Consider the following 25,823-nt stretch of genomic DNA (forward strand, 5'->3'; position numbering starts at 1 on the left):
AACATCCAGATACACATAAAATTTCACATTATACTATATATTATACATCATTTATTCAAAATAAAAAATTGCATCATTAACTAGAAATAAAGCACAAATTACAAACTTTCTTAACTAATTGGCCTCCGTTCCCATTTCGTAGGGAGTGAGGAAAGGCTTTGGAGGCATTTGTAATAACTCAACCTCTCCTTCGAGCATCTCAACCACCTTGTTCATTGGAGGCCGATCACTGGGCTTCAATTGTATGCACCACAAGGCCACAATCACCATTTTCTTAACCATCTCCGCCTCCTCCCCATTAGTTTCCCCCATATTGACCTCATTCCCTTCCTTGAATTGATCATATATCCACGACGGAAAATAGATTTGGCTCAGTTTTTCTATGTGCACGTTCAAATTTCTCCTCCTTCCCGCCATTTCCATCAATAGCATCCCAAAACTATAAACATCAGCCTTATAAGAAATCCCGCCAATGTTTTTGTAGAACAGCTCCGGAGCCATGTAGCCCATGGTCCCTCTTGCTGCAGTGAGAGACACTATGCTGTTTTGGACTGGATACAGTTTTGCAAGGCCAAAGTCGGAAACTTTAGGTACGAAGTTCTCGTCGAGAAGAATGTTGTGAGGCTTGATATCGAAATGCAGGATTTGCATGTCACAGCCTCGGTGCAAATACTCGATACCATTTGCGATACCGAGCGAGATCCTGTACATTTGTTCGCAACTCAAACTCAAAGAAGAAGAGGCGGTGGACTCACCCTCATGCGAGGAGGAGATGTACTTCTCTAGGGAACCATTGGGCATGAAGTCGTACACAAGGGCGCGTTTGGATCCTCGAGCGCAAAATCCAATAAGTTGAACCACGTTGACATGGTGAATTCTTCCGATTGTGGCGACTTCGCTTATGAAATCTTGCCCGTTGGCTTTGCTCTTGCCCAACAATTTTATTGCGACTGGGTGATGACTGCGAAGAATTCCTTTGTAGACAGAGCCGCAGCCTCCTTCTCCTAGTTTTTCCTTGAAAGCTTTTGTCATCATCCAAATTTCCCAATAGGAGTAGCGAATGGGTGCCAGGTTATTGTGGCTTTGTAGGAAGCTTTCGATAGAATCAAAGGCCGACAGATGCCTTCTTCTGCATTTGTATATTAGGTAAATGGAAAGTAGCAGCCACCCAAAAAATGTCCTTGCTGCAAGGAATTCACCTGAATGAAGAAATAAGATATTAAACGTTTTGAAAATATAGTTTTAACATTAAATTGTTTAAAAAACAGTTATTACCGAACTTTGCCAATCTTGGTAGAACATCATCTGCAGGAAAGGGAAAAAAAGTGGAAAAGTGAGCTGCAAGACTTAATGTAATGGAGAAAAGAGGAAGACGAAAGAAACTAATAGTCACCTTGGATAAAGTACATCAGACCTGCATAATGATGAATGGTCCATTAGCCCATCATGAACAACACATATATACTTTAAGTAGAAATTAGATTTTCATAATGCTAATAATACCCACGTTGATAATGAGAGTAACCATAATTGATGCAAGGCCAACTGCAGTAAGTCCCTTCCTTATTACACAAATAACACAAATCCCATGTCAACTCAAATCCACAAGCTAATTCGTTATGGAAGTGCGAGAATAATATGGAAGAGTTGGTCCTCCGCCTTTCTCTCCACCAAGATGGAGGTGAGCTCCCCACTGTCATGTGCACGCTTTCTATGCCACATCCCACGAGTATGCTAATATTCAGATTGAATGGTGAAAAAATGCCGAACAAAACGTAGCTAGTATAGTTGGAAGAAGAAGCATTAAGAGCATTGGCTTCTGAAGAAGATGTGATATTATTCATTAAAGTAAAATATTGCTCTCCATCTTCCCATTCTGACATAGGCCTAATTGTGCACTTAATATTTGCTATAATTGCATAATAATTGTTCAAATATCCTCTATAAAGTCTATAATAACCACCATCAAATTCGAAAGGCAATAGGCTTGGGTTATGGATAGGGAGAGAGGAGTAGTTTCCCATTTGGATGCCCTCATCGATAAGTCGGATTGTACCTTTGTCATAGTTGATTCCCAAAACGTAGTATCTTGCAGTGCCAATATATAAGACCGTCCGTTCATTCTCGCATTCCAGCTCAAAGTCTTGAATTCCACAGCCTTCTGGATCACCTCTGAAGCGAAACGGATAGCTAACGTTCACCCCGTTGTTTACACATAAAGATGGACTGCTACAATTAGAAGAATATGTCCGAGCACTGGACTCCACTACTAGAAACAGAAGAAGAGAAGCACAAGATAGGAGGAGGTAAAATGCTAGACTCATTTTTCTGGGATTGATGTTGGAGAGGAGAGGTACTGATGAATGTAATTATTATTAAGGCTCTGGGCATATATGACATCTTCCCCTTGCAATTTAATACGTCATATTGGGGTTTGAATCTTTCTACTTTTCACAAGTCAAGTCAAACTTGAGAGACAAAAATGTAAATGATTCTGAAATTAGGTTTCTGGACATATATATCTTCCACATGCAATGGCTCGAATTCAACCCATCTTTTTCTACCATTTTTCCACAAGTCAAGTCAACTAGAGAGACAAAAACGTCACTACTGATTGTGAAAATGGCAAGAAATTGTTGGGAGGATGAAATATATTATTTAAAAGTTTCTTGAATGAATGAATGAGAAAAGTAATGGCAGCAAGAGCAGTACTATTGTCTCTCTTCTTCTTCTTAATCCAGGGGCAGGGAGGAATTGAAACCACCTCATCAAATGACTACGATGACGATCAGTGCAAGCCAGAGACATGCGGGGAGGATGTTAACTTCGACGTCCGCTTTCCATTCAGGCTTAAGGGAAGGCATCTCAAGCACTGCGGCTATCCTGGATTTGATCTCTCTTGCTCTCCCCGCAACCAAACCATCCTCAATCTCCCTCTTTATTCATCATCATCATCAGATGTGGTCATTGATTACATAGATTATAAAGATCAGCTGATATACGCGAGCGTTCCAGATTGTTGTTTTGTGAAGATAATTGAAAACCTCAACTTGTCTGCCTCTATCTTCCAACCACAACCACAACCACTGACACGGGACTTCTCTTACCAGAATTACTTAATGAGCTGTCCTAAGGCTATGTCTTATTCATCTTACGAGTCTTTTCTCAACAATTGCACAAGTGATTCAACTCAGCAAGTCTACCACGCCATTTCCTCTGACACTATATTTTACAAAATGCCACTATGGCCCTGCAAGTTTATTAATGCCCAATTGTGGAACTTAGGTATATTGACTTTGAGTTGGTCAAAGCCAATGTGTGGAGATTGCGAAACAGAAGAGGGACTCTGTAGAATAAGGAAGAACAACAACACCAACAACAGAGAGGGACTTGAAACAGAGTGTTATCTAGGAGAAGAACCTCTTCCTACTCATAGACTTGTGAGGTTCTATGCCGAACAAAATCGGAATAGTAATTATAATCAAGGTGTGTATCATGTAGTAACATGCATTGTTGTTGCAATAATGTTTTTTTACTGCATTTACTAACACCATTATCATTCAATTGCATTTGCAGGTTTTAATAGCATCAAGAATATCATAATTAGAGGTAACTTTACTATTATCATTATGACAATTCTCCTTACCCCATTCTCTCAACTCTAATGCTCAACACTGGGTGATCTGCATATAAATAATTTTGTACATGCAGGTTGTATTTTCACTAGTCTTATTCTGCTTGCTGGAGTACTTCTCGTGTCCTTTGACCATATGCACAACAAAAAGAAGATGCAGGGTCAACTAAAGATTGAGAAATTCTTGCAAGATTATAAAGCTCTTAAACCCTCCAGATACTCCTATGCTGATATTAAGAAGGTTACCAATAATTTTAAAGACATGATTGGACAAGGTGGATATGGTGTAGTTTATAAGGGAAAGCTCTCCAATGATGTTCTCGTTGCGGTTAAAATCCTCAACAATGCCAAGGAAAACGGAGATGAGTTCATCAATGAGGTTGGAACCATGGGCAAAATTCACCACGTTAATGTTGTACGTTTGGTTGGCTATTGCGCTGACGGAGTCAAAAGGGCCCTCGTCTACGAGTTCATGCAGAATAAATCCCTAGACAAGTTCATATCCTTCGATGGAAAGAAGAAATCTCTTGGCTGGGAAAAGCTCAAAGAGATTGCATTGGGAATAGCCAAAGGAATTCAGTATCTTCATCAAGGTTGTGATCAACAAATCCTCCATTTCGATATTAAGCCACACAACGTTTTGTTAGATAGTAACTTTCTCCCAAAGATCTCCGACTTCGGTTTGGCCAAGCTTTGCTCCAAGGAACAAAGTGCTATTTCTATGACTATTGCTAGGGGTACCATAGGCTATATTGCACCCGAAGTTTTCTCAAGAAATTTTGGAAACGTGTCGTATAGATCAGATATTTATAGTTTTGGAATGCTCTTACTAGATATGGTCGGAGGTAGGAAGAATGCCCCTCAAGATGAAGATAAGAGTGATGCTTACTTTCCCGAGTGGATTTATAAGAGTTTGGATCGAGGGGAAGAATTGGAAATTCAGAATGAGCATGAAGCGGATGAGAACTCCAAAAAGATCATAAACAAACTCTCAATTGTGGGGCTTTGGTGTATTCAATGGCATCCAAGCAATCGACCTTCAATGAAAGTTGTCCTTCAGATGTTAGAAGGGGATGGGAATGCGCTAACTCTTCCTCCGTATCCATTTGCCTCAGCTGATCCAACCACCAACATGGGAACAGTTGGTAGGGTTACATTTACTAGTAGTTTAGAGATTATTTCTGAATCAGAATGAGATAATCAAACGTGTGTTATGTATCATGTATGAGATGTAGATGCTTATAAATAAAAGTAATTGTGTATCCTTCACAATTATTGCCCATAAGGCAGTCCTAATCAAGAATTTTGCAAGTAGATTTATATAAGACTAACTTCTGATTAAATGAAGTAATGAGCTGATAAAGCTTTGCACATGAAGGACAAACCTTTTTTTAAGAAGCTCCAAGGTAAAACAGTCTAGGACTGGAGATTTGTCGCCATTGAATTCTTGAGAGAATCCGCTAGGTCCAACAGCTTAATTTGTTGTAAAACGACTCTTATCTTCAGATCGCGGTTGCCCTAAATTGAAGGTGATCAGGAGCGAAAAGGGAGATAGGGTTTATGCGTCCGTTTGAGCCTTGATCCAGCTTAAAATGGCCAAAAGCCCCTCTCCATTGTTGAAACCTTCCAAGTGTACCATTCTCGGCCGCGCGCATCTTCTTCACTGGATTATTTGGAGGCGCCATGGTAACCTTCCTTCTCGATAGACCTGACCACGATTCGAAGGGACCACGATTCGAAGGACCCCGATTCGAATTGGTATCGAATAATAATAAAGTCGAATTAATTCTATAATTTTAATACTTAATTAAAAAAATTTAAAACCTCTAATTTTTTTAGAACATTTATTAGATAATTGAGTTTGTAATTTTTCCAAATTAATTTTGTGTAAATATTTATTATTCAAATGAATATTATAAGTACAATATTAATATCCGGTTTTGAATTCTTATTGTTTACTACAATAATTAATATAATTATAAAGATATACTGTTCTTCTGTAGAAAATTTAGTAAAAAGTAACCAAGATTATTTTTTTTACCTTTTATGGATTTGAATTAACACTTTCTTTTGAGCTTCATTATAAACGTTCATCCTTTTTCGAAATAGAATAAATACAAATCAGTGAAAAATTAGATTCAATATAATCTTCATGTTTTATGAGAATATATTTATTAGTAAACTTAAGGGAGAATGTATATAATTTAAAGAATGTATTTAATAAGTGGAGTATAGAGTTGAGATTGAAATGTTTAAAATTTAAATTTTAAAAAAGCAAATTTAAAAAACTAATAAAATGGTAATTTTTTTGCAACTTTAAAAATAAAAAATAAAATAAATTAAAATATTAGGAATATTTTGGTGAGCCCCACCCACTGACCCCTCCTCCCATTTTTCAAAAAGAAATCTAACATATTTGATGTACTATTATTATAAATTTTAATTTAAATTTCGAACCTTGTTCAATTATAATGAAGATTTCGAATTCTTGATGAATCGAATCTTTAACTAATCGAATCACGAATTAGATTCTATTCATGGTCAGGTGACTCAGGTCTACAAAAATAAATAACGAAATAAATAAATAATAACAATATTATATAATTTAAATAAAATAAATGATTTAAGCAACCCAAACAAGATAACTAATGATATAATTATTTGATTTTATTTAAAAATAAAACAATTATCTGATGGTAGCTTCTAGAAAGAAAAAAAAAAATATTAGGAATGTAACGGCGTTAAGCCGCTCCCGTTAACCAAATCTTGGAGGAGAAGATCGAGCTCTATACAATATTCCTCGTCTGTACGGTCTCATTGCATATGAAGGCAACCAGAAAGAAAGAAATGCACGAATGCTTAGATGAAGGTCTGATGACGACTGATCAGATATCAGGTACATGAACATGAATGACGATCTTCGTTCTGGCGATCGATCGATCGATCCATCTTATCTTCGTTGTCTCCCTAATTGTTGTAAGTTTCTATTTCTTCGTTATCTATCGTATCTTAAGAATCAATTACATTTTCTTTCTCATCTTAGGTTTTTAAATTTCGGTGTAACTCTGCATATTTTTATTACAGTTAATTGCGATTCTGGATTCTGGATTCTGCTTCGGAACCGTTCGGTCTCAATCCTTTGATGAATGGACATGCATTTAGGTTTTTCATTCTTCAATCTGCTTGGATCTTCCTAGATGAATCTTCCTTACGCTTAAGATTTAGCATGCAATCGCGTTTTATGTTGAACTGATACTTGTTGTTGCCTGGAGTTTTAATCTCAAGTTTTTCTATACATTTATTGCGTTTCTGGAAGGAGAGTCGGTGTTATTGCTAGTTTGGTGGAGTCTACAGTCGATGATGTGAAAGTTCCCATGAATAGTGACCAACTTTTGATTCCGAAGTTTTCTTGCTACAAGTAAGAAACAGATCCGTGTCTGGAAGGAAGACAGCAATGTCGATTGCTAGTGTGGCTCCTAGTCCTGTTTTTGAAGATTCTTTAGATTTTCCTGGTCTATCAGGGCAGGCTGATCCGAGGTTAAGGGAGTCGATTTTTATATACCTATCTGTTGCAGGATCAATTGTTCCCTTGCATATTTTGGAATCGGATTCAATAGCTTCTGTTAAGCTGAGAATACAGACATCCAAGGGTTTCTTTGTGAAGAAACAGAAACTTGTCTTCGGAGGAAAAGAGTTGGCTCGTGATACTTCTCTTATTCAAGATTATGGTGTAGGCGATGGTAACGTGTTGCATCTAGTCATTAGGTTGTCTGATGTTCGATCCATTAATGTTAGGACGGTTTGTGGAAAGGAATTCAGTTTCCATGTTGATCGGTTTAGAAATGTACTGTATGTGAAGCAACAGATCGCTAAGCAAGGCAAAGGATTTCTTGATCTCAATGATCAAGAGCTATTTTGTGACGATGAGGAGCTTGAAGATCAAAGACTCGTGGAGGACATTTGTATGAAAAATGACGTCGTTATCCACCTACTAGTCCGTAAATCAGCAAAAGTAAGGGCCAAACATGTCAAGAAAGATATTGTAGTTTCAATAGACAAATCTGTGGATAGAGAAGAGCATGACCTTGTAGTTAGGAACCCGTCGAAGAGAGACTTTGTTCTTGAACCATTAATTGTTAACCCAAAAGTGAAATTACCAAAAGGGATTAAGGATCTTGTTGATGCAACTATTAATGGGTTGGCACGAGGTCTGCAGCCAATAAGATCGGTAGAGGGGTCAGGAGGTGCTTATTTCATGCAACATTCATCTGGTGAAGAGTTTTTATCAGTTTTTAAGCCAATCGATGAGGAGCCAATGGCTATAAATAACCCTCAAGGGCTTCCATTATCATCGGATGGCGAAGGATTGAAGAAAGGTACTCGTGTAGGGGAAGGAGCTCTTAGAGAAGTGGCTGCTTATCTTTTGGATCATCCCAAGCGTGGTCAAGACAAGGGCTTTGCTGGGGTTCCACCAACTGTTATGGTCAAATGTCTTCACAAAGGATTCAACCATCCAGATGGATATTCATTTGAATCTGGCTGCATGAAGATTGGCTCAATGCAGAAGTTTGTGAAGAATTGCGGGAGTAGTGAGGAAATGGGTCCCGGTGTTTTTCCAGTTGCGGAGGTTCACAAGATATGTGTTTTAGATATACGGTTAGCCAATGCAGACAGGCATGCAGGAAACATTCTGGTTAGCAGGGATTCTGAGCAAGGTCAGATTGTTTTGACTCCAATAGATCATGGATATTGCCTTCCTGTCAATGTAAGTACAGTTACAATCTTGTGTTATTTTCATTTTGCACTTCAAACGTCAATAGAAAAGACCCAACCATGGTAGCTCAATTGCTCTAAGGCCTTGTTTGAAAAAAACCCAACCAAAAAATTAAAATGTAATCACGAGACTTTCCAATCCAGTGTTGTCAAATCTTCTGAAACTACCAATTTTGTTGTGTCTGCTTTGGTTATCTTCCTAATCTTCTTCTTCATCTGCAGTTCGAAGATTGCACATTTGACTGGCTCTATTGGCCTCAAGCCCGGCAACCCTTCTCCAAAGACACAGTTGAGTACATAAAATCACTTGATGCAGACAAGGATTCTGAGCTTCTGAAGTTTCACGGATGGGAATTGCCATTGGAGTGTGCACGTGTTCTTCGCATATCCACAATGCTTCTTAAAAAAGGAGCAGAGAGGGGACTGAATCCCCATGCAATTGGAAGCATCATGTGCAGGCAAACAATGAAAAAGGAATCGGTCATTGAGCAGATTGTTCAAGAAGCTCAAGAATATGTGCTTCCAGAAACTAGTGAAGATACATTCCTTGAATCTGTGTCAGGTATCATGGATCGATACCTCGAAGAACTTTACCATTGATGTATTTGCAGATACCTCGAAGAACTTTACTGATTAATAGATGTTGATATTTGAGAATGTCATAATTCTCCTCTGTGTAATGGGATTGACTGGAATGCCCTTATATATAAATAATCACATGTTTCTTTTCTTGGTTAGGTCTTATTTTGTATGGGTCAAGTTTAGCGAGGTCCTGGCTTGACGGGTTTTGTGCCTAGTTAAGTGTGTTTGCGAGTTAGATGCGCGCTCTAAATGATGCATTTAGAGCGGAATTAACTTATATCTTGTTGGCTAACAATTCACATAAGTTATTTTTTCCTTTTTAGACCAAGTTTTAGGGGAATTCTAACATGCGACCTCAGTCATACTATTTAAGCTGCTAACTAGAAATAATTGTTCATAGACTCTAGTAGTATAGGATTGATTTAATATTATTATATCATAAGATAGTTTCTACTATGATAATGATATAATATCCTTAAATAGTATTTTAAGGGCATGCTTGGTAAGTGATTTTTGTACTCAGGAATTGAAAAGGGAATGATTGAGATGTTTGGTGGTTTTTGTACTCAGGAATTGAAAAGGGAATGATTGAGATGTTTGGTGGTTTTGATTCCAAGATATTAATTTGATTACCGATACTCAGGAATCATCCAATCCAATCCTCTCTAAATTTGGAGGAATAAATCTCATTTTTTCTCTCACATTATCTCCACTCTCCTATTTTCTCTCTCATAATTATAATTATAATATAATATATATATTTTATAATTATATATTACGTTATTTTATAATTAACATAATAATAAATTTTTATTTATTTATGAATAAATAATTTTAATTATTTAAATAATATTAAGGAATATTTAAAATAAAATTTTAGTAATAATTACATTAACTAATTTTATATAATTAATTTTAAATATTATATATTAATAATAAAATTAAAATTAATTTATTAAAATATAAAACTAAAAATAAAATAACAATTTTATATAAAAAAATATTAAAAAATTAAATATAAAATATTTTAATAAAAATTATTATTAAAAAAATTATACCATGTTATAATATATTATTAAATAAAATATTATATTTAATTTAAAATATATAATATTTGAAAGACTTTATCTTATATTATTTATATTTAATAGATAATTATTTATTTATAATTAGTAAAAAATTGAAATATTTAATTTTTTTTTTTTGTTATAAATATTTTTATTTTTTTTTGAAAAAATATAATTAATAATTTTTATTTTTATTTTGAAAAAATATAATTAATATGAAAAAATATTAAATGTTTATATTTTATTAAATTATGTCAATTAAATATTTTATAAATATTAAACAATTATGTTATAAAAATAATAATATTTTATATTTTTAATTTAATAAAATAAAATAAAAATTAATCATAATTTTAATAATAAAATTATATTTATAACTTTTCTTTTATAAATCCAAATGTTATCAATAAGAATGATTAAAACTCTTAACTAAACACTACAATTTTATTAATCATACCCATTCTCATTCTCATTTCACACCTCTATTAATCCCAATCTTATTCTCATTTTTTTTATTTGAACCATGCATCCCCTAAATTATATTGTCTGCTTCTCTTTGGTTTTAAAAAAATTCAACCAAAATTTATTTTCAAATCAATCACTTTTCAACAATCACATCACTCATTTCATTAACCAAAATACTAAAATACTCTCTATTTTAAATTATTATTTTTTATTTTATTTATATATATCAATACTCTTTTAATCTTTTTACCAAAAATAATCATCACTTACTCAAAATCAACACTAATCATTATTTATTTTTTTAATCCGAACAAGGCCATAGTTGAATTCTTTTTTCTTCCTTTTAATTTATATTTATAATTTATTATAATAACATATTTTTTATTAATAAATAATATGATTATTATTAATTATTACTATTTTCATTAATACTATTATTATACATTCTAAGTTAAATTATTAATATTAATACTATTATCTTTTTATATATTATTATTATTATAAAAGTTAATAATTAAGACAATAATATATTTTTAAAAATTAGTATCTATTTATATATATATATACAATTAATTTATCTATTTAAACAAATTATAACATGAAAATATATATTACAATTAACTATATATATTAATTAATTATTGAAAATATAATAATTAATAATATTAAATAATAATTAATTAAAAAAAAAAACAAGTTTATTTAATCACTTTAACTAAATTAAAAAAAAATGTCATTTTAATTTTAAACTAGTGTCTTTATACCTTAAACCAAACACAAAATTATACACATATAATTAATACCAAAATATTTATAATTTATGAGTATTTATTATATTTTTCTTTATAACGTGAAATATTATTTATAAAACTAACTAAATGTTTAAAATAAAAGCAAATAAACAGTAAAAAAACAAAAACAGTGGTTTTCTTCTATATTGAGTATAAAAATGAGTTATAACTAACTAAATATTTAAAATAAAAGCAAATAAACAGTAAAAAAACAAAAACAGTGGCTTTCTTCTATATTGAGTATAAAAATGAGTTATAACTAACTAAATATTTAAAATAAAAGCAAATAAACAGTAAAAAAACAAAAACAGTGATTTTCTTCTATATTGAGTATAAAATTGAGTTATAACTAACTAAATGTTTAAAATAAAAACAAATAAACAGTAAAAAAAACAAAAACAGTGGTTTTTTTCTATATTGAGTATAAAAATGAGTTATAACATTACACACAATGATTCAGCCCACTGCCCACTTTCACATCTTTGTCCCAACTATTCTTAAAAGGCTACATACTAATATGAGTATTCAATGTATATTTTGAGCATAGAAAAAAAATAATAATAATTCAATGCTACGGATAGATAATTTTAATAATTAAAAAGCTATAAATATTACAAAATCAAAGTCCAGTCATAACTCATATCTACTAATGTACTTGAGATTTCAAATAACTTTATTATATATAGTACTACTATAGCTATCATTGAATAACAAAATTCAGCATGTGCTCACAAAAAAAAAAGTGCCTAAAATTTTGGATTAGAGATATTTAAGCTCATCATTATTTTATTTGATTCTCATTAAAAAAAATATATATCTAATTTTAAAGGGTTTATGATAGTGAGAATAATTTCAAGTAAAAAAAGACAGCATAACCTTCAACTTCCTGTAAGTAAATTAAGTGTATTGAAAGTTATTTCCAATTTAGGAAAAAATATACATATATAATTGTTTGTTTTTGAAAAAAAAATGTATTAATACCTTCAACATATCTTAATTGGTCTATTTGATATATACTTTAATCACTTTCCATTGATTTTGTGATTAACCACTTAAAAAGAAAGTAAAGATGGAACATTTAATACCTTTATCTCGTTTTTATTGATTGTGACAAGGTAACAAACATTATAGTTCTTTAAAGATCTGTTTGGAATAATTTATGACTTAAGAATTCTTGTTTTGTGGGAGTCCCTTAATTAAAATCACTTTTGTTAATATTAAAATAAAATAAAGTACCTTTTTAACAACAATAGTATTTTATGCATATATTGTAGAAATTAAATAATACACCTTAATTAGTTTAAAAGACAACAAGTTTGTATTAAATGACTAATTAGTAATTACCACTTGATAGTGGAGATCATAATTAAATTTACAGCTGCAGGCGCGGTAAATCTGTAAAATTTGGGGGAGGAGGGCAGTCCACCGACAGAAACTGTTAATTTTAATATTATTATTTTATTAATTTATTTATTTAAATATAACAACAACCAACCAACAAACAAACCTACTAGAGTCCACATTATTGATTAGCGTAGGGCACACATACATTATAATTCAATACAGCTCACCGCCAGAACATAACGGCTAAGTAATTTTGACTTGTCCCAATTAGTCTCAAATTGAATTGAATTCGTGCAAATACTAGTAATTTTAATCTCTTTTATTTTTTATTTTTATTTTTACATTGAGATTGAATGAATTGTCACATCAATACCAAACATACCATAAAGTAGTCACAAACAACCAAACAATTAAAGCTGGTTTGAAAACATTGAATCTCCCACGTTCATTGTCCCCCCTTGTCACAAATTTATTCTTAGATAAAAAACATATTTTCAAATAGATCTAGCTAATCATGTAATCCAATTATTTAAACTGCAAGCTTCCATGTATATATATTAAAGTTTTATTTATCAATAATATCATTATTTGTTTCATCATGTCTAAATGTCTCTCATTTTATAATATTTCATTAATTGTTTAAAAATATATATCAAATCTTAAACACCCATTAATTAAAGATGCTGATTGATTGAACCACATCTAATTGATTCATACTTGGATAATAACAATAATAATTTTCTTTGTCAATTTCTTCTCAAATGACTATTTGGCTATTCTTACAAAATAATTATCATTTTCAATAGGAAATATGTTTGGGTGTCAAATGTTTTATTAATTTAATATAATCTGAACTTTTTTTATTTGTTTGTTTTATGTTCACATTTATTGTAACCATGATCTTATATATAAAAAATTAAAAAAATATTGATGGCTTATCTTGAAAATGTTAACCCAATCCCTACAAACATGTCCTCAAATTTCAATCTAAGCAGTATTTAATGAAGTCACTTTTTGTTTTCTTTGGCATACTCTATAAAACTAAAGTTTTTAATCCTAATTTTACACATATATATTGACTTAAATAATAAGCAAACGACCCATATTATAATTATAATAATGAAATGGAGAAAAAAAATAGTCACCAAATATATGTCATATATATATATATATATATATATCCATGTCAATATTATTAACATACATTTAATGATAATAATAATAATAATAAAAGTGAAATGGACTCATCTTGTTATTTGAACTTATAATACAATGAAAAAGCTTAATAATTTCTTAAGCCAAAAATAAAAACAAATTTTACTTAATAAATTTATAGAGACAAGCCAGCTAAGAATGCTACGCCCGTGGATGGAAGCCACGACGAGCCATATATAAACTGCGCTACCGTAAACTTCCCTGCATCCTCCGTCGAGTTAATTACATGATAACCCGGCCATTTAACTCTTCCTCCCAATCCCGCCCCCGGTCCAGTATTCATATATTCTCCATAATACAATGTGTCAAGTGCAAATGTTGTGTTCCATTCCAACCACCCTCTAGGATGGACCAAACTTCCAAGGTAGGATTGCATGTACACGGTTCGCGAGTAAAGCTTCCACGGCCGACCTAAATAAGTGTCGAAACTAACGTTGGAGGCCTGTAGGTCCCCAGCCGCTTGGATTTTACAAGCGTGGATCGAGATCCCAGTGTTCTGATTCGGGTCCTTTCGGTTTTGGGCCGTGATGGTGTTCTTTTGAAACGGCATGGGCTTGCGGGCGTACAAGCTACAGTTTTGAAACACTACTGCCGCGTTTCCGAATATGAAATCTACTGTTCCGTAAACGTCACATTCGCGGAAGAATTGTCGGTTGGAGTGGACATAGAGGGTGTCTTGATATCCGATGATACTGCTCCGGTAGATGACGGAGTGGTCAGCGCCTATACGAAGGGCTACAGCTTGGTGCTTGGCAGGTCCAGCCCAGTTCTCGAATGTGATGTCTCTAGCTATAAATCCGGCTCCGGTTGCAGCTGATGATAGAAATGCAAGATAATTATTATGAAAAGTATATTTATTATAAGGCATTTCTAAATTAATGATTATTGATGGTTCCATATGATAAACTACAAAAGTAATTATAATTATTGAAAAAGTGAAAAAACAAATGAGAGTAATTATAATGAACTTTATAATGTAAAAATCGCATTGATTAAATAAAGATGTAAATGTCCTCATCAAAGATGCTGCTTGAGGACAAGGACAATAAAGTAATGTTTCCTTGAACAGAGATAGTCTAGGCCAGTTTGGTTTCCTTTCTCTTAAAGCCTTCCTTCTTAAGTTTGAGTTGGGCTTATTTAAAAAATATTAAAATATATATTTTTTTATCCATTAAACTATTTTAAAAAATAACATATTTTTTTATAACTCATAACTAATAATGTATTTAAAAATAATTCAAAAGACTATCAAATCATGAACAAAGAGCTTGTTTGTTGGGATTATTTTTCAAAAAATATTATTTTATATAAAACACCCAGATCACAAATAACAAATTATTTGAAAAAAAACTATTGGTTATGAAAAAACACCAAACCAAACAAGACATTAAGTTTGGGTGATGGCTTACATCCCATCAATTACTGGGGCACGTGGTAAGTGAGCTAAAGCAATATGACCACTTATTTCCCTTCCCGCGTGGACCCATTCTCTCGAAATTACTATCTTTTTTTTTCTTATATTTATTAGATTGATCAAATCCATAATCATAAGATTATATTTAATTATTCAATAATAAATCATGAACATAAAAAATAAGCCATAATTAGACTTCACTTACCGAAAGATGCGGTATGAAATGTGGTCATGTTATTAAACACACTCATTCCACCTGAAATTACCGTCTTGCCCTTCCCATCACCAATAAACATCAAGTTAGTCTTCTTTCTTCCTACCTTCAAGTTATTTTCCTCGTACCTAAATGTCATATCACATATATATTACTTAGGTGTTATTTTCATCAAATTAAACTTACTTAATCGAAACTTTGAAAAAATAATATTTTATATAAAGAAGATTAAAGATTCGGATTTAATAAAGCGGTGGGGAAAAAAGGAACCACCAATGCAAAAGCTTTCTTTTCCCTTAACTCTTAAGAATAACAAAAAGGCTACACCTTTTGTCACGTGACACATCCAATCCAACAAAACGATGCCGTTTGATAATAATATTTTTATATTCATCTCTCCAATCACAATTAATTATTTAACTAATCAGTCAGTAATCAATTAATTATAATTAATTATTTAAGCAGTCAGTAATCAATTAATTAAAAATAAATAGATGAAAGGAAACTTACTTTCCGGCCTTGACGTAAATAATTGTACGGCGATTACTGTATTCAGGCGATCTCTTAATCGCCTCCGATATCGTCTTCACCGTGCCATTCCCGTCCTGAGACACGACAATGTCCACCTGCATAGCCGTTATCGGCACATCCAACAATCTCCTGTCTCTCCGGCTAACCCACGTCGGAAATCGCCGACCGCTATTCGTCGACGACGACGACGACATCAGCCGCCTCCTGTTCTGTATCGGAATGCCGGAGAAATCATCGCCGCCAGTCGCGGCCGCATAGATCGCGAGACAATTCGACACCAACTCCGACAAATCCGTAAGTCTCTGCACCACCTGATCCTTCACCGACCCCTTAACTTCGGAAAGCCCATCCGCACACGTGTCCTGATTCGTGAGTGCCGAGCTCAGCCACGTCATAACGTCCTGTGTGGACCCCGCAGCTTGCTGTTCGCCGGTGACGGATAAGAGTGACTTGGAGAGGTGATAAACGGCGTCGTCTAAGAGTTCAAGGCAATCGTCGTAAGCGGCTCTTTCGTGTTGGTCCATGTGGAGGTTTCCGACCTCGGATGTGACGTAGAGTGCGCGGCCGAATCGCTGGAGGGTCATGTTGACGGAGATGTGGACGAGATCTTGCTCGGAGGCGGAAACGGCGCCGGGGAAATCTAAGAGGGAGTTGATACAGAGAGTTGGGAAGCGAGTTTTGCTGCAGGTGGTTGTGATGGCTAGAGTTGGTTTTAGGCGCGGTTGATTTGAGGAATGGGTTGATGATTTTGGTCGGAGGGTTAGTACGAGGGCGGCGGAGACTGCCGACGCTATAATGAGAGTGACGGAGAGGAGTAGGAATATCTTGAGCCTACTTCGTTTGGCGGTGGATGTTGAGGTGGCGGGGTAATTATCTTCTTCTTCGTTGGGAAGACCTGATCTGGGCTCGGCGGATCCGAGCCTCCCGTAACCCATTGTTGTTCTTGTGACTGACTGGATTGCTGGTCTGGCTTAGTGAGAGAGTGAGAAAGAGATGGGCACGTTGCAAAATTGAAAGCGAGAGAGAGAGATTAATCAGGAGAGATTGGAGAGAGAGAGAGAGAGAGAGAGAGGCAGTAGTTATATTATACGCGGGAGAGAGGATTAGAATTAGTATTAGTAGTTGTTTGTAGAAGAGGAGAGACGAAGACAGGATTCATGTGAGAGACCATGAGTATATACGTGTCATTTGTTAATTCGTCAATTATTCATCCTCATCTTTTTCTTTTCTTTCTTTTATCTGCTTTAACATATGTAATATGGTAAGTCTAACGGTTGTTTTGTTTCACTGACAATTTAGGAAATTATTATGGTTAAGGTTGATAAATTATAATTGGAAAACATATGAACATGTAAGGTATGTAAAGGGTAAGAACAGTTCAGTTCATTAAGTGATTTTTTTTAATATATATATTATCTCAATCTTAGATCTCCGGTTTTGGATCTAAATGTGTGGACCTGAATTTGAATGTCTGGTGTCAACCTTCTCTCCATAGTTCTTGAATATTAATGCCTCTATATTTAGTCCTTAACATTATAGTAGGGTAGATTATCTTATGAGTTGGGTACCTATGTTAATTAACAAAATAAAATATAATATTTCTGTTTTTATATAAATATATCTTCATATTTATTATAATGTCTAAATAAAACTATAATTTTTATATTTTAATAAATCATTTTAATTATGCTTAAATAATATATATATATATATATATATATATATATCATCATTTATATGGTTATTTAATGCGTTTTAAATGAAAACTGAATCATTCATTTATAGTTTTAGAAATCGTTATTAATATTTGAGTTACTTTAGTGGTAAAAAAGAAAAAGTTTTTCAAACTTTATTTATACTTAGTAAGGTTTTTTAAAAAAAAAAATCTTTAAAGAATAGTTAATGATCTTTGAGTGCTTTAATTTTCCTTTATTTTGTTATTTGTTAAATTACTTTAACATTTTATTAAATCTTGAAAAAACTCATATGAAAAGAGTTCTAACTGTAAACTAATTTTGTGAATTAAAAAAAAAAAAATTGTATTTGAATTGGGAAAAAAGAAATTGGGGGTCAGTAGTCAGTGTCAAACAGAGGATTAATGAGCTGGCTAGCAAATTAGTTGAAGAATACACAAGAATGGAGGAAATTGTCTTTTATTTGTTTCTTTTCTTTTCTTTTTAACTCATCATCTTTCACTTTCCCTAACGTCACCACCACGTACGTACATCATACATGCCCACTTGGTTTCACACTATTTTTTTCTACGTTTTTAATACACCACTACTCATGTAATCATTAATATTAATAACGACCATATTATATATCTTCAAATCAATTAAATATATCTATCTATCGTTTTCATTCATGTTTATAAATGAAAATTGAATATAACATTTCAACAAAAACAACCAAACACGCACTTAGGAGCTTCCTTTTTTAGTCATCTTAATTAGCGTTGTTACTAAGCATGCACTACTCAATATATAATAAATACTATCTATATATGGTAATATCCATTCAAATTAGGGTGATTATATTATTAATAAAGTTATCTTTTAGATAGATTAAGGTTTGTTTTTGAGATGAGTCAGTAATTATGCAATTGAGCAAATGTTATCTATTTTACACTAGTAAACTTCCTTGTTAAGTCTTCCATGATCAGGGATGACATGTACATAATAATTTATTGATCTCCATCATTTTTATAAATTCTTCTTGTTTTGTTTGATCTTGGGTTATTTGAAAAAATATTGATTATAATTAATTGATCAATGATATTTCCAAAATTAATTTGTTAATAACTAATCTTTTAAATAGATTTTGCAATGATACTCTCATGAAATTTTCCATCTTATAATATTTAATATTTTCAATAGAATTTTGTTCGAGTTTTATATCTTTTTAATTTGTAATGAAAAAAATAATTAACCATGTTTAATTTGGTTATTATTTCAAAAAGGATTTTAGAAAAATTAAAACAGTTCCAGAGTTCTTAGACCACAAGATCCACAACTATGAAAAGTTCATTTTGAAACTATAAAAAACCATTATTTATATTAATTTATGTTGGCATATATATTGGATGCTCTAATGCCTAAAAAGGAGTGGAAAATATGGCAGAAAATGTTTGTGGTGGGTACCTGAAGGGGACCTAATAGATTGAAACCCACTAATTGGCCCAATGATAGGATAAATAATTATTGGGAAAGTATATATATAATTAAGAAAGGGGTTCAAGATAACTCTTCAATATTATGCTAAACTAATTTAGCCATTCAATTAAGGAATAGAATCATACAGTCCATAATGCGTTCATTTGGACCGAATATATATATATTTTCACTAGTTGACAAATGCACCTCAAAACTTAATTCAATGGTAGCATTAATGTGCAATTTCAGTAGTTTCTACAAATTCAATTAAATAGTGAGGAAAATATTAATTTATAACCAAAAATTTGACTATTATGCCCAACCTTACATGCCCATTTTGTTTTGATCGGCAGTCCTTATATTTAATTTAGAGCTAAAACATCGGTTTATGAATTTGAGTGGGTGGTTTACAAATCTGATTTTCGCTAATCGAACTGAGTCACAGATAAATGTGGGAAATAAAAGAATCTAGGAGACAACATTTTTGAGAGCTTACTGAGTTTATTTTCTAAATTTGATACATTTTGTTGGTCTTCCTACCAAAGACGTCGAACTATTAAAATACAATATATATATATATATATATATATATATATATATATATATATCACTTTTGATCTAAAAATAAAACAAATCTAGCCTATTGCACAATGCAAATAATTTGAACCTTTTTTTTTTGTGACTAATTGTCAATTCCACCTTGAACAATTCAATTAACAAAATTGGTAGTTGATTTATTATTGCTTCATCGAAAAATATAAACTTTGTTTCATTTACCGGCTGTCCATGCGAATGCGATCACGAACACAAAGACTATCAAGAAACATAAAAACAAAATGACATTACATTTTCAACTCACGAATTAGAAACAAAACAGTTCAATACTCAAAAATAGAATGGTAAGATTAAACATCTCATATCAATCTCAATTCTCAGCTAAAACCTTAAATTCACTGACTGACTGATATAAGAAACTTTTTATAATTGATGCAAGTTGTTGTCTATCTCTACTTAATGACCTCCAATACGATTTCCTATGTGTTGCCCCAATTGAGAAACATCTTGTCCATATCTGATCAACATACATCTTCATCAGCTCGATCTAGTGTAAATGTCTTCTTCTGTTAGTGATGGAACCCTTCATGAGATTTTCATTGTGACATTAATAATATTAATTATGATTTCATGAATACAATAACTTTTCAACATACACTTTTTTTAAAATGAGGGCACCACCATATTTTTCAGATAGACTACACGTATATATATATATATATATAGAAGCTTGCAACATAGTAGGTCGATCTAAGAGTAAGACATGCCATATATATATTATATTAATTAATAATTAGATTAAATCCATTTGGACAACAAGAGATCGATGGATTGATGGAGATAGATGAAAAACGTGTGGACCTAGCTATTAGAAGGTTAGGAAGAAACCAAAACATGAGTCAGCTGCATGCGCCATGACATGTCACATGAGGAACAAATTAAGTCCTTAATAAATAAATCACATGCAATGCGACGAGACTATATATATATATATATATGATCATAATCTCTTCGATCGATCACCGTCCGACCCCCATCACATGCTTTGTTTCTCACTTTGTCCCCCTCCTCCATAATTAATTCTTTTCTCACCTCAATTTTATTGGTTTCTATTCTAAAATTATTATAAATTAAGTCGTCATCAACCATATATTTCAACCAAAAATTCTTCTTCTCCTTCTAATAATAATAATAAAAAACCAAATAGGACCACCTCTCCAGTACAGTCACCTAATAAATAAATAAATAATTAACTAAATCATAATATATTCTTTAACATAATATTTAATTAATTAACTTAATTTATAAGAAACAAATATTATATTTCTAAGAGATCGTTGAGGAATGAGTTATTTGGGTTCTATGTGGGTTTTACCCTACATATATTAATATTCATAATTAATAATAATTTATTTAAATGAAATAATTTAATTTATATTAAAATGAAATTTAAATATAATAAATAAATATAAAAAAACTACACATTTAATATTAACTTTTATTAATTTAGAAATAAAAATTTAAATGGACACTAATTTAAATGAGATATATTTATAAATTAATTAATATTTTTTATTTAAATATATTTAATTTTATTTTCTAGTATATATACTTATTTATTTATTTTAATATTAAAATTTTTAAATGTTATATTAAATAATATGAAGGTATGTTATAGTTGTATTTATATTGTGTTTTAATTTTTATTTAATTTAAATAATACAAATTTTTATAAATAAAATAATTTCATAATTTAATTTATATTAAATTACAATTTTAAATGTAATAAAATAAATATTATATATATATTAATATTAAGTTTTATTAATAAACAAAATCTTATTAATTATTTATTTTTATTTAATATAATTAATATAATTTTCTTAAATGAAATAATTTCTTAATTTAATTTATAGGAAAATAAATTTTATATTATAATAAAATAAATATTAGATGTATATTAATATTATTTTTTAATAATATAAAATAAAATATTTAAGTAGAGAGTAATTTTAGTATTTTAATTATTAAAATAATTGATTAATTTAGTGGTGTGATGGTTGAGTTTTTAAATAAAAACTGAATTTTGTCTTGGAGATACGAGTATCTCCAACAGTACTGGAAACGCATATCTAACCGAACTGCAAAACCAAACCCAAAATGAGATTTCTCATTTTCCCTCTTAAAAAAACGCAAATATGCGTTGCTACTGTTCACAAACGCATATATATATATATATATATATATATATATATATTTTTTTTTTTACATTATAGCCCTTTAACTTTTACTTAATTAATTTTATATATTAAACTTACTTATATAATTCATTTATATTTTAATTTATTTATATTTTAATTTGTTTATATGTTTTATTTATTTATGTTTTATTTATTTATATTTTATTTTTATCTTATGTTTTATATTAAGTTTATTTATATAATTATTAATTTAATTTATATAATATTTTTTATATAACATAAATTTATAATATAATTAAAAAAATAATAATAATATTAAAAAAAAATTAATTTAATATATATATATATATATTATATATATTATTTTAATAATTTTTTTTAATAAATTTATATTTAAGTTTAAAATATTTGGATGATATTATAATATTGTGGTGTAATTTATAAGTTTGTAAAAGATATTGGTGATATTAAAAAGTTATAAAAGTTGAGGTAAGAAAGAATATTATAAGAATATTCTTTTGGGTTTGAGAATGAGTTTTTCGGTTGGAGTAAAATTACTGTTTAATGTGACATTTACACCAAAATGAGTTTGAAAATGAATTTTTCGGTTGGAGATGATCTTAATAACCACATTCTTTCAAATACCTTGAATATTTATGTGCAAATAATAATGATTATTATTATTATATTATGTTACATGTTAATAGGGTTAGGGTTAATTAGTTACGGCTTACTTAAAAAAATATTTTTTATTTTCTTTTATTAATAAGAGAGTTTGGCCTTGTTAGCTTATTTGACTCTTGTAATCTTGTTTTGTTTTAGTGTCCTACCAGACAGACATGGTGTTAATCGGTTAAACGGTTTCGGTTAAGTCCGGTTTTATATCTTATTTTATAAACTGGTTAACCGATTAGTTCGTGAATCAATAATTCAAAATTTGAAATTTATTATTAAACTTATTAAATGATTTTTTTTTCAAAATCCTTGTTTGTGCCGTACTTTTATGTTATTCTCCATTTTTTTTTATGAATATTATAATATATTATATTATTTTTATAATATAAATGTATTATATTATTCTAACAATATAATATATTTCAAAATATCCATTTTTAAACTAATAGTTATCGAATAAAATTTCTATTTTAAATAATTTTATACAAATTATAATTTAAAAAAAGAAAGAAAAATTAATATATATATATATATATTATTAAATATTATTTATAATATTTACAAAAATAACTAATATAAATATATATGATTAAATTATTATCGGTTTATCGGTTAAACCGTTGAAAATATAATTAACCGAAAACCGAACTATTTAACCGGTAAAAAACTGGTTAACCGGAACCGTTAGAACCGATTAACCAATCAACCATTAAAATAAAATCGGTAAGTTATTGATTCAGTTGGGTTATCGGTTTTTCGGGTTTTTTTTTTCAGCCATAAAGACATATACCATAAATGATTATGCATATTTTGATTCCTAAATTTAATATTGTTATTCTCTTTTTTTTTTTTAAGTTGCTGATATCTCATCTTTCTATTTGATTTCCTAACTAATCTCCATATTTCTGCCATAGTTGTAACATAATAATTCAATCATTGTCAATGAATTGAAAAAACAAGAAACATGATTTTAGAACATTTTGGATCAAATACAAAAAGGTGCGTTATCTCGAACAAGCAATTAACCTTAACCCATGCGCATTTACTTATAAATGTTCTTTAGCTTGTTTGGAAAAGAATAATATCCTAAACTATATACATTTTAAAAGTATGTTTTTTGAATTTTGATGTTAACAATAATAATATTTATCATAATCTTGTGAATCAACATTGTAAAATCATGAACATATATAACCAAAAAAAACATAGTTCTCCTACTAGTATCCAAATATATATGCAATTCGTTTCATCAAACATGCATATCCATATCATATATGATACATGTTTTTAATTTTGGGCTCTGGAAAATGCTATTCAGCCCAATAGATTTTACTCTTCCAAGACACTCTAAAGTTGTTCAAAATTTAAAAGAGGTATTTCTGGGCTTTCCTTAATTAGTTTACTAATTTGCCTCTATATATGTTCAGGGTTTGACTGCAATTTCACAAATTGCATTTGACTTTTTTTATTATTCTTTTCATAATTTTGTTTTTTTGGAATTGTATAAAGTTAGTCTGATCTGTGTCATGGTGTCATGCATGAAGGAAGGGATCTTGATGGATGGACGATAGATGCATAAGAAAATGTACATTAGAATTAGACGTTGTAGAATGTGTTGTGAAGAGGTGGAGACAACACCTTACACACTTTTGCATTGTAAAGGAGTTACTGCATTTTGAGTCTACTTTGAAATATGATTGACATTAAATGAGTGATGCCTAAGTCAATCGTCAATTGTTGGAATGTTTAGACAGAAATCGCGAGCTCGATCGAATTGAGTCGATGAGTTTTCATCATGATTATTTTTTGGTGGACTATTTGACTTTAAAAGATCCGTAGGACGTTCAGTGATTGCAATCGAACGATGCGTCTACTCTACAACGCTATTATTATGACGATTTGGGAGATCTTTTTCTGAAAAACGGGTGGAGTCGGTCGGTGTAATCTTTGATTTTCTTAAAGATCTCCGAACTCGTTAAAAATTAATTTTATGTTATGTTTATTCGTAGGTGAACATTTTTTTGCTTATGTTTCCATTGTTGCTCCCTAATTGTTAATCTCGTTATGTTTCCATTGTTGCTCCCTAATTGTTAATCTCTTTAAATCATGCAATAATTCTAATGGTTGGGATACCCACATGCATATAACCGATCGATAAAAGAGAAATTCAGATACTTTTACATAATAATTAAGATGTGAAACCCTTCTTCTTCTTCAACTTTTTTTACATATATTTAACCAAACCAAAGACCAGCGAGAGAAAGTGTAATTATTAATGTTGGATGGCCAGAAGCGACTGCGACTGTTTCTCGTATGGGAATCCATTTTCCATGGAATTATCAGCAGACCAAACGAATATTCCATCCAATTGTTGCTGACTTTTGAGCCTACTGCAAGCCGTAAAGAACCCATGTTTCGGGGAAAGCCCTCCGCTCCCGTCGGTAGCAAAGCTAGCCATGATCTTCCCCCCATTATAGTTAGAGGTTTGAGTATGAAAGTATCCCATGAACTGATCCACGGTCGTCCCCGAATCGTAAGCATAGAATTGGAAATTGACATAATCAATAACATGCCCATATCTCTTCCAAAGCGCCAAGTAATGGGTCTGAACTTGATCGTCGTCGTATGGAGCAATTGAGGCGAATGAAATGACTCTGTTTTGCTTCAGAGTAGTAATGAGGCGGCCAATGCATTCAGAGAAGGTATCTGGATCGGCTTGGAAATGCTCGTAATCGATATCAATTCCGTCAAGGTTATACTGTTGTATGATCGCGGTTAGGGACGAGACGGCATTGGAAACCCATGAATCGATTGAAGAAGGGTTGAAATAGGCGCTGCCATCACCCACGCTGTCGCCGCCCAAGCTTAGGGCTACCTTTACGTTTTGGTGTCGGTTCTTGATGGAAGAGACTGAGGATGGGTTTAGATTGTCGGAGTCCCAAAAAACGTTGAATTTTCCGTTGGTGGGAGATGGGGAGGAGGTGGTGTAGTCGATGGCGAAGGCGAGGATGAAGTGGAATTCGACGTTGGGGTTTATGGGGACGTCGGAGAATGTGACGCCGTTGAATTCGGCTCCGATGTATTCTCGGAATAGGTCGCCGGAGTTTTGGGTGGCGGGTTGAGTGAGGTGAGAATATTGGAGAATGAGAAATGTTGTGATGAAGATTTGCAAGTTCTTAGAGAAGTCCATTTGATTTGATTTGTTTGGAT

At 31.5% G+C, this 25,823-nt stretch overlaps 6 protein-coding genes across 6 annotated transcripts; 3 read left to right on the forward strand and 3 right to left on the reverse strand.

Moving 5' to 3' along the window:
- On the reverse strand, positions 1 to 2,701 carry LOC124929288 (LEAF RUST 10 DISEASE-RESISTANCE LOCUS RECEPTOR-LIKE PROTEIN KINASE-like 2.5). Its single transcript, XM_047469612.1, has 4 exons — positions 1,508 to 2,701; positions 1,394 to 1,414; positions 1,276 to 1,305; positions 1 to 1,199 (listed from the first exon to the last, which is right to left on the reverse strand). The coding sequence occupies exons 1-4, from the start codon at positions 2,322 to 2,324 to the stop codon at positions 115 to 117; spliced, it is 1,953 nt and encodes a 650-aa protein (XP_047325568.1). The 5' UTR covers positions 2,325 to 2,701; the 3' UTR covers positions 1 to 114.
- On the forward strand, positions 2,694 to 3,665 carry LOC124929690 (putative RING-H2 finger protein ATL21B). The gene is made up of 2 exons (XM_047470089.1): positions 2,694 to 3,486; positions 3,577 to 3,665. Exons 1-2 carry the CDS (start codon positions 2,694 to 2,696, stop codon positions 3,663 to 3,665), a joined length of 882 nt encoding a protein of 293 aa, XP_047326045.1.
- Positions 3,543 to 4,898, forward strand: LOC124929289 (rust resistance kinase Lr10-like). Its single transcript, XM_047469613.1, has 2 exons — positions 3,543 to 3,609; positions 3,712 to 4,898. Exon 2 carries the CDS (start codon positions 3,771 to 3,773, stop codon positions 4,827 to 4,829), a length of 1,059 nt encoding a protein of 352 aa, XP_047325569.1. The 5' UTR covers positions 3,543 to 3,609; positions 3,712 to 3,770; the 3' UTR covers positions 4,830 to 4,898.
- Positions 4,899 to 6,465: 1,567 nt separating this feature from the next.
- LOC124932651 (phosphatidylinositol 4-kinase gamma 3-like) lies at positions 6,466 to 9,127 on the forward strand. Its single transcript, XM_047473314.1, has 3 exons — positions 6,466 to 6,610; positions 6,719 to 8,399; positions 8,630 to 9,127. Exons 2-3 carry the CDS (start codon positions 7,089 to 7,091, stop codon positions 9,005 to 9,007), a joined length of 1,689 nt encoding a protein of 562 aa, XP_047329270.1. The 5' UTR covers positions 6,466 to 6,610; positions 6,719 to 7,088; the 3' UTR covers positions 9,008 to 9,127.
- Positions 9,128 to 13,878: 4,751 nt separating this feature from the next.
- Positions 13,879 to 17,100, reverse strand: LOC124929116 (probable pectinesterase/pectinesterase inhibitor 34). The gene is made up of 3 exons (XM_047469390.1): positions 16,010 to 17,100; positions 15,491 to 15,627; positions 13,879 to 14,684 (listed from the first exon to the last, which is right to left on the reverse strand). The coding sequence occupies exons 1-3, from the start codon at positions 16,963 to 16,965 to the stop codon at positions 13,987 to 13,989; spliced, it is 1,791 nt and encodes a 596-aa protein (XP_047325346.1). The 5' UTR covers positions 16,966 to 17,100; the 3' UTR covers positions 13,879 to 13,986.
- Positions 17,101 to 24,885: 7,785 nt separating this feature from the next.
- Positions 24,886 to 25,823, reverse strand: LOC124932952 (chitinase 2-like). The gene has a single exon (XM_047473669.1). The coding sequence runs from the start codon at positions 25,801 to 25,803 to the stop codon at positions 24,886 to 24,888; it is 918 nt and encodes a 305-aa protein (XP_047329625.1). The 5' UTR covers positions 25,804 to 25,823.

Source organism: Impatiens glandulifera, chromosome 3 (assembly GCF_907164915.1).
Source record: "Impatiens glandulifera chromosome 3, dImpGla2.1, whole genome shotgun sequence".
NCBI lineage: Eukaryota > Viridiplantae > Streptophyta > Magnoliopsida > Ericales > Balsaminaceae > Impatiens > Impatiens glandulifera.

What these genes read in the sequence shown, in the direction of transcription:
- LOC124929288 (XM_047469612.1), bottom strand. Translation starts at nt 2,324, where the DNA reads ATGAGTCTAGCATTTTACCTCCTCCTATCTTGTGCTTCTCTTCTTCTG. An exon ending in TCTGATGTACTTTATCCAAG is followed by an intron (nt 1,306 to 1,393) that starts GTGACTATTAGT and finishes CCTTTCCTGCAG; the next exon opens with ATGATGTTCTACCAAGATTG. An exon ending in ACCAAGATTGGCAAAGTTCG is followed by an intron (nt 1,200 to 1,275) that starts GTAATAACTGTT and finishes TTCTTCATTCAG; the next exon opens with GTGAATTCCTTGCAGCAAGG.
- LOC124929690 (XM_047470089.1), top strand. Translation starts at nt 2,694, where the DNA reads ATGGCAGCAAGAGCAGTACTATTGTCTCTCTTCTTCTTCTTAATCCAG. An exon ending in GAATAGTAATTATAATCAAG is followed by an intron (nt 3,487 to 3,576) that starts GTGTGTATCATG and finishes TTGCATTTGCAG; the next exon opens with GTTTTAATAGCATCAAGAAT.
- LOC124929289 (XM_047469613.1), top strand. Translation starts at nt 3,771, where the DNA reads ATGCACAACAAAAAGAAGATGCAGGGTCAACTAAAGATTGAGAAATTC.
- LOC124932651 (XM_047473314.1), top strand. Translation starts at nt 7,089, where the DNA reads ATGTCGATTGCTAGTGTGGCTCCTAGTCCTGTTTTTGAAGATTCTTTA. An exon ending in GATATTGCCTTCCTGTCAAT is followed by an intron (nt 8,400 to 8,629) that starts GTAAGTACAGTT and finishes CTTCATCTGCAG; the next exon opens with TTCGAAGATTGCACATTTGA.
- LOC124929116 (XM_047469390.1), bottom strand. Translation starts at nt 16,965, where the DNA reads ATGGGTTACGGGAGGCTCGGATCCGCCGAGCCCAGATCAGGTCTTCCC. An exon ending in ATTTACGTCAAGGCCGGAAA is followed by an intron (nt 15,628 to 16,009) that starts GTAAGTTTCCTT and finishes TATGACATTTAG; the next exon opens with GTACGAGGAAAATAACTTGA. An exon ending in ATTTCATACCGCATCTTTCG is followed by an intron (nt 14,685 to 15,490) that starts GTAAGTGAAGTC and finishes TTCTATCATCAG; the next exon opens with CTGCAACCGGAGCCGGATTT.
- LOC124932952 (XM_047473669.1), bottom strand. Translation starts at nt 25,803, where the DNA reads ATGGACTTCTCTAAGAACTTGCAAATCTTCATCACAACATTTCTCATT.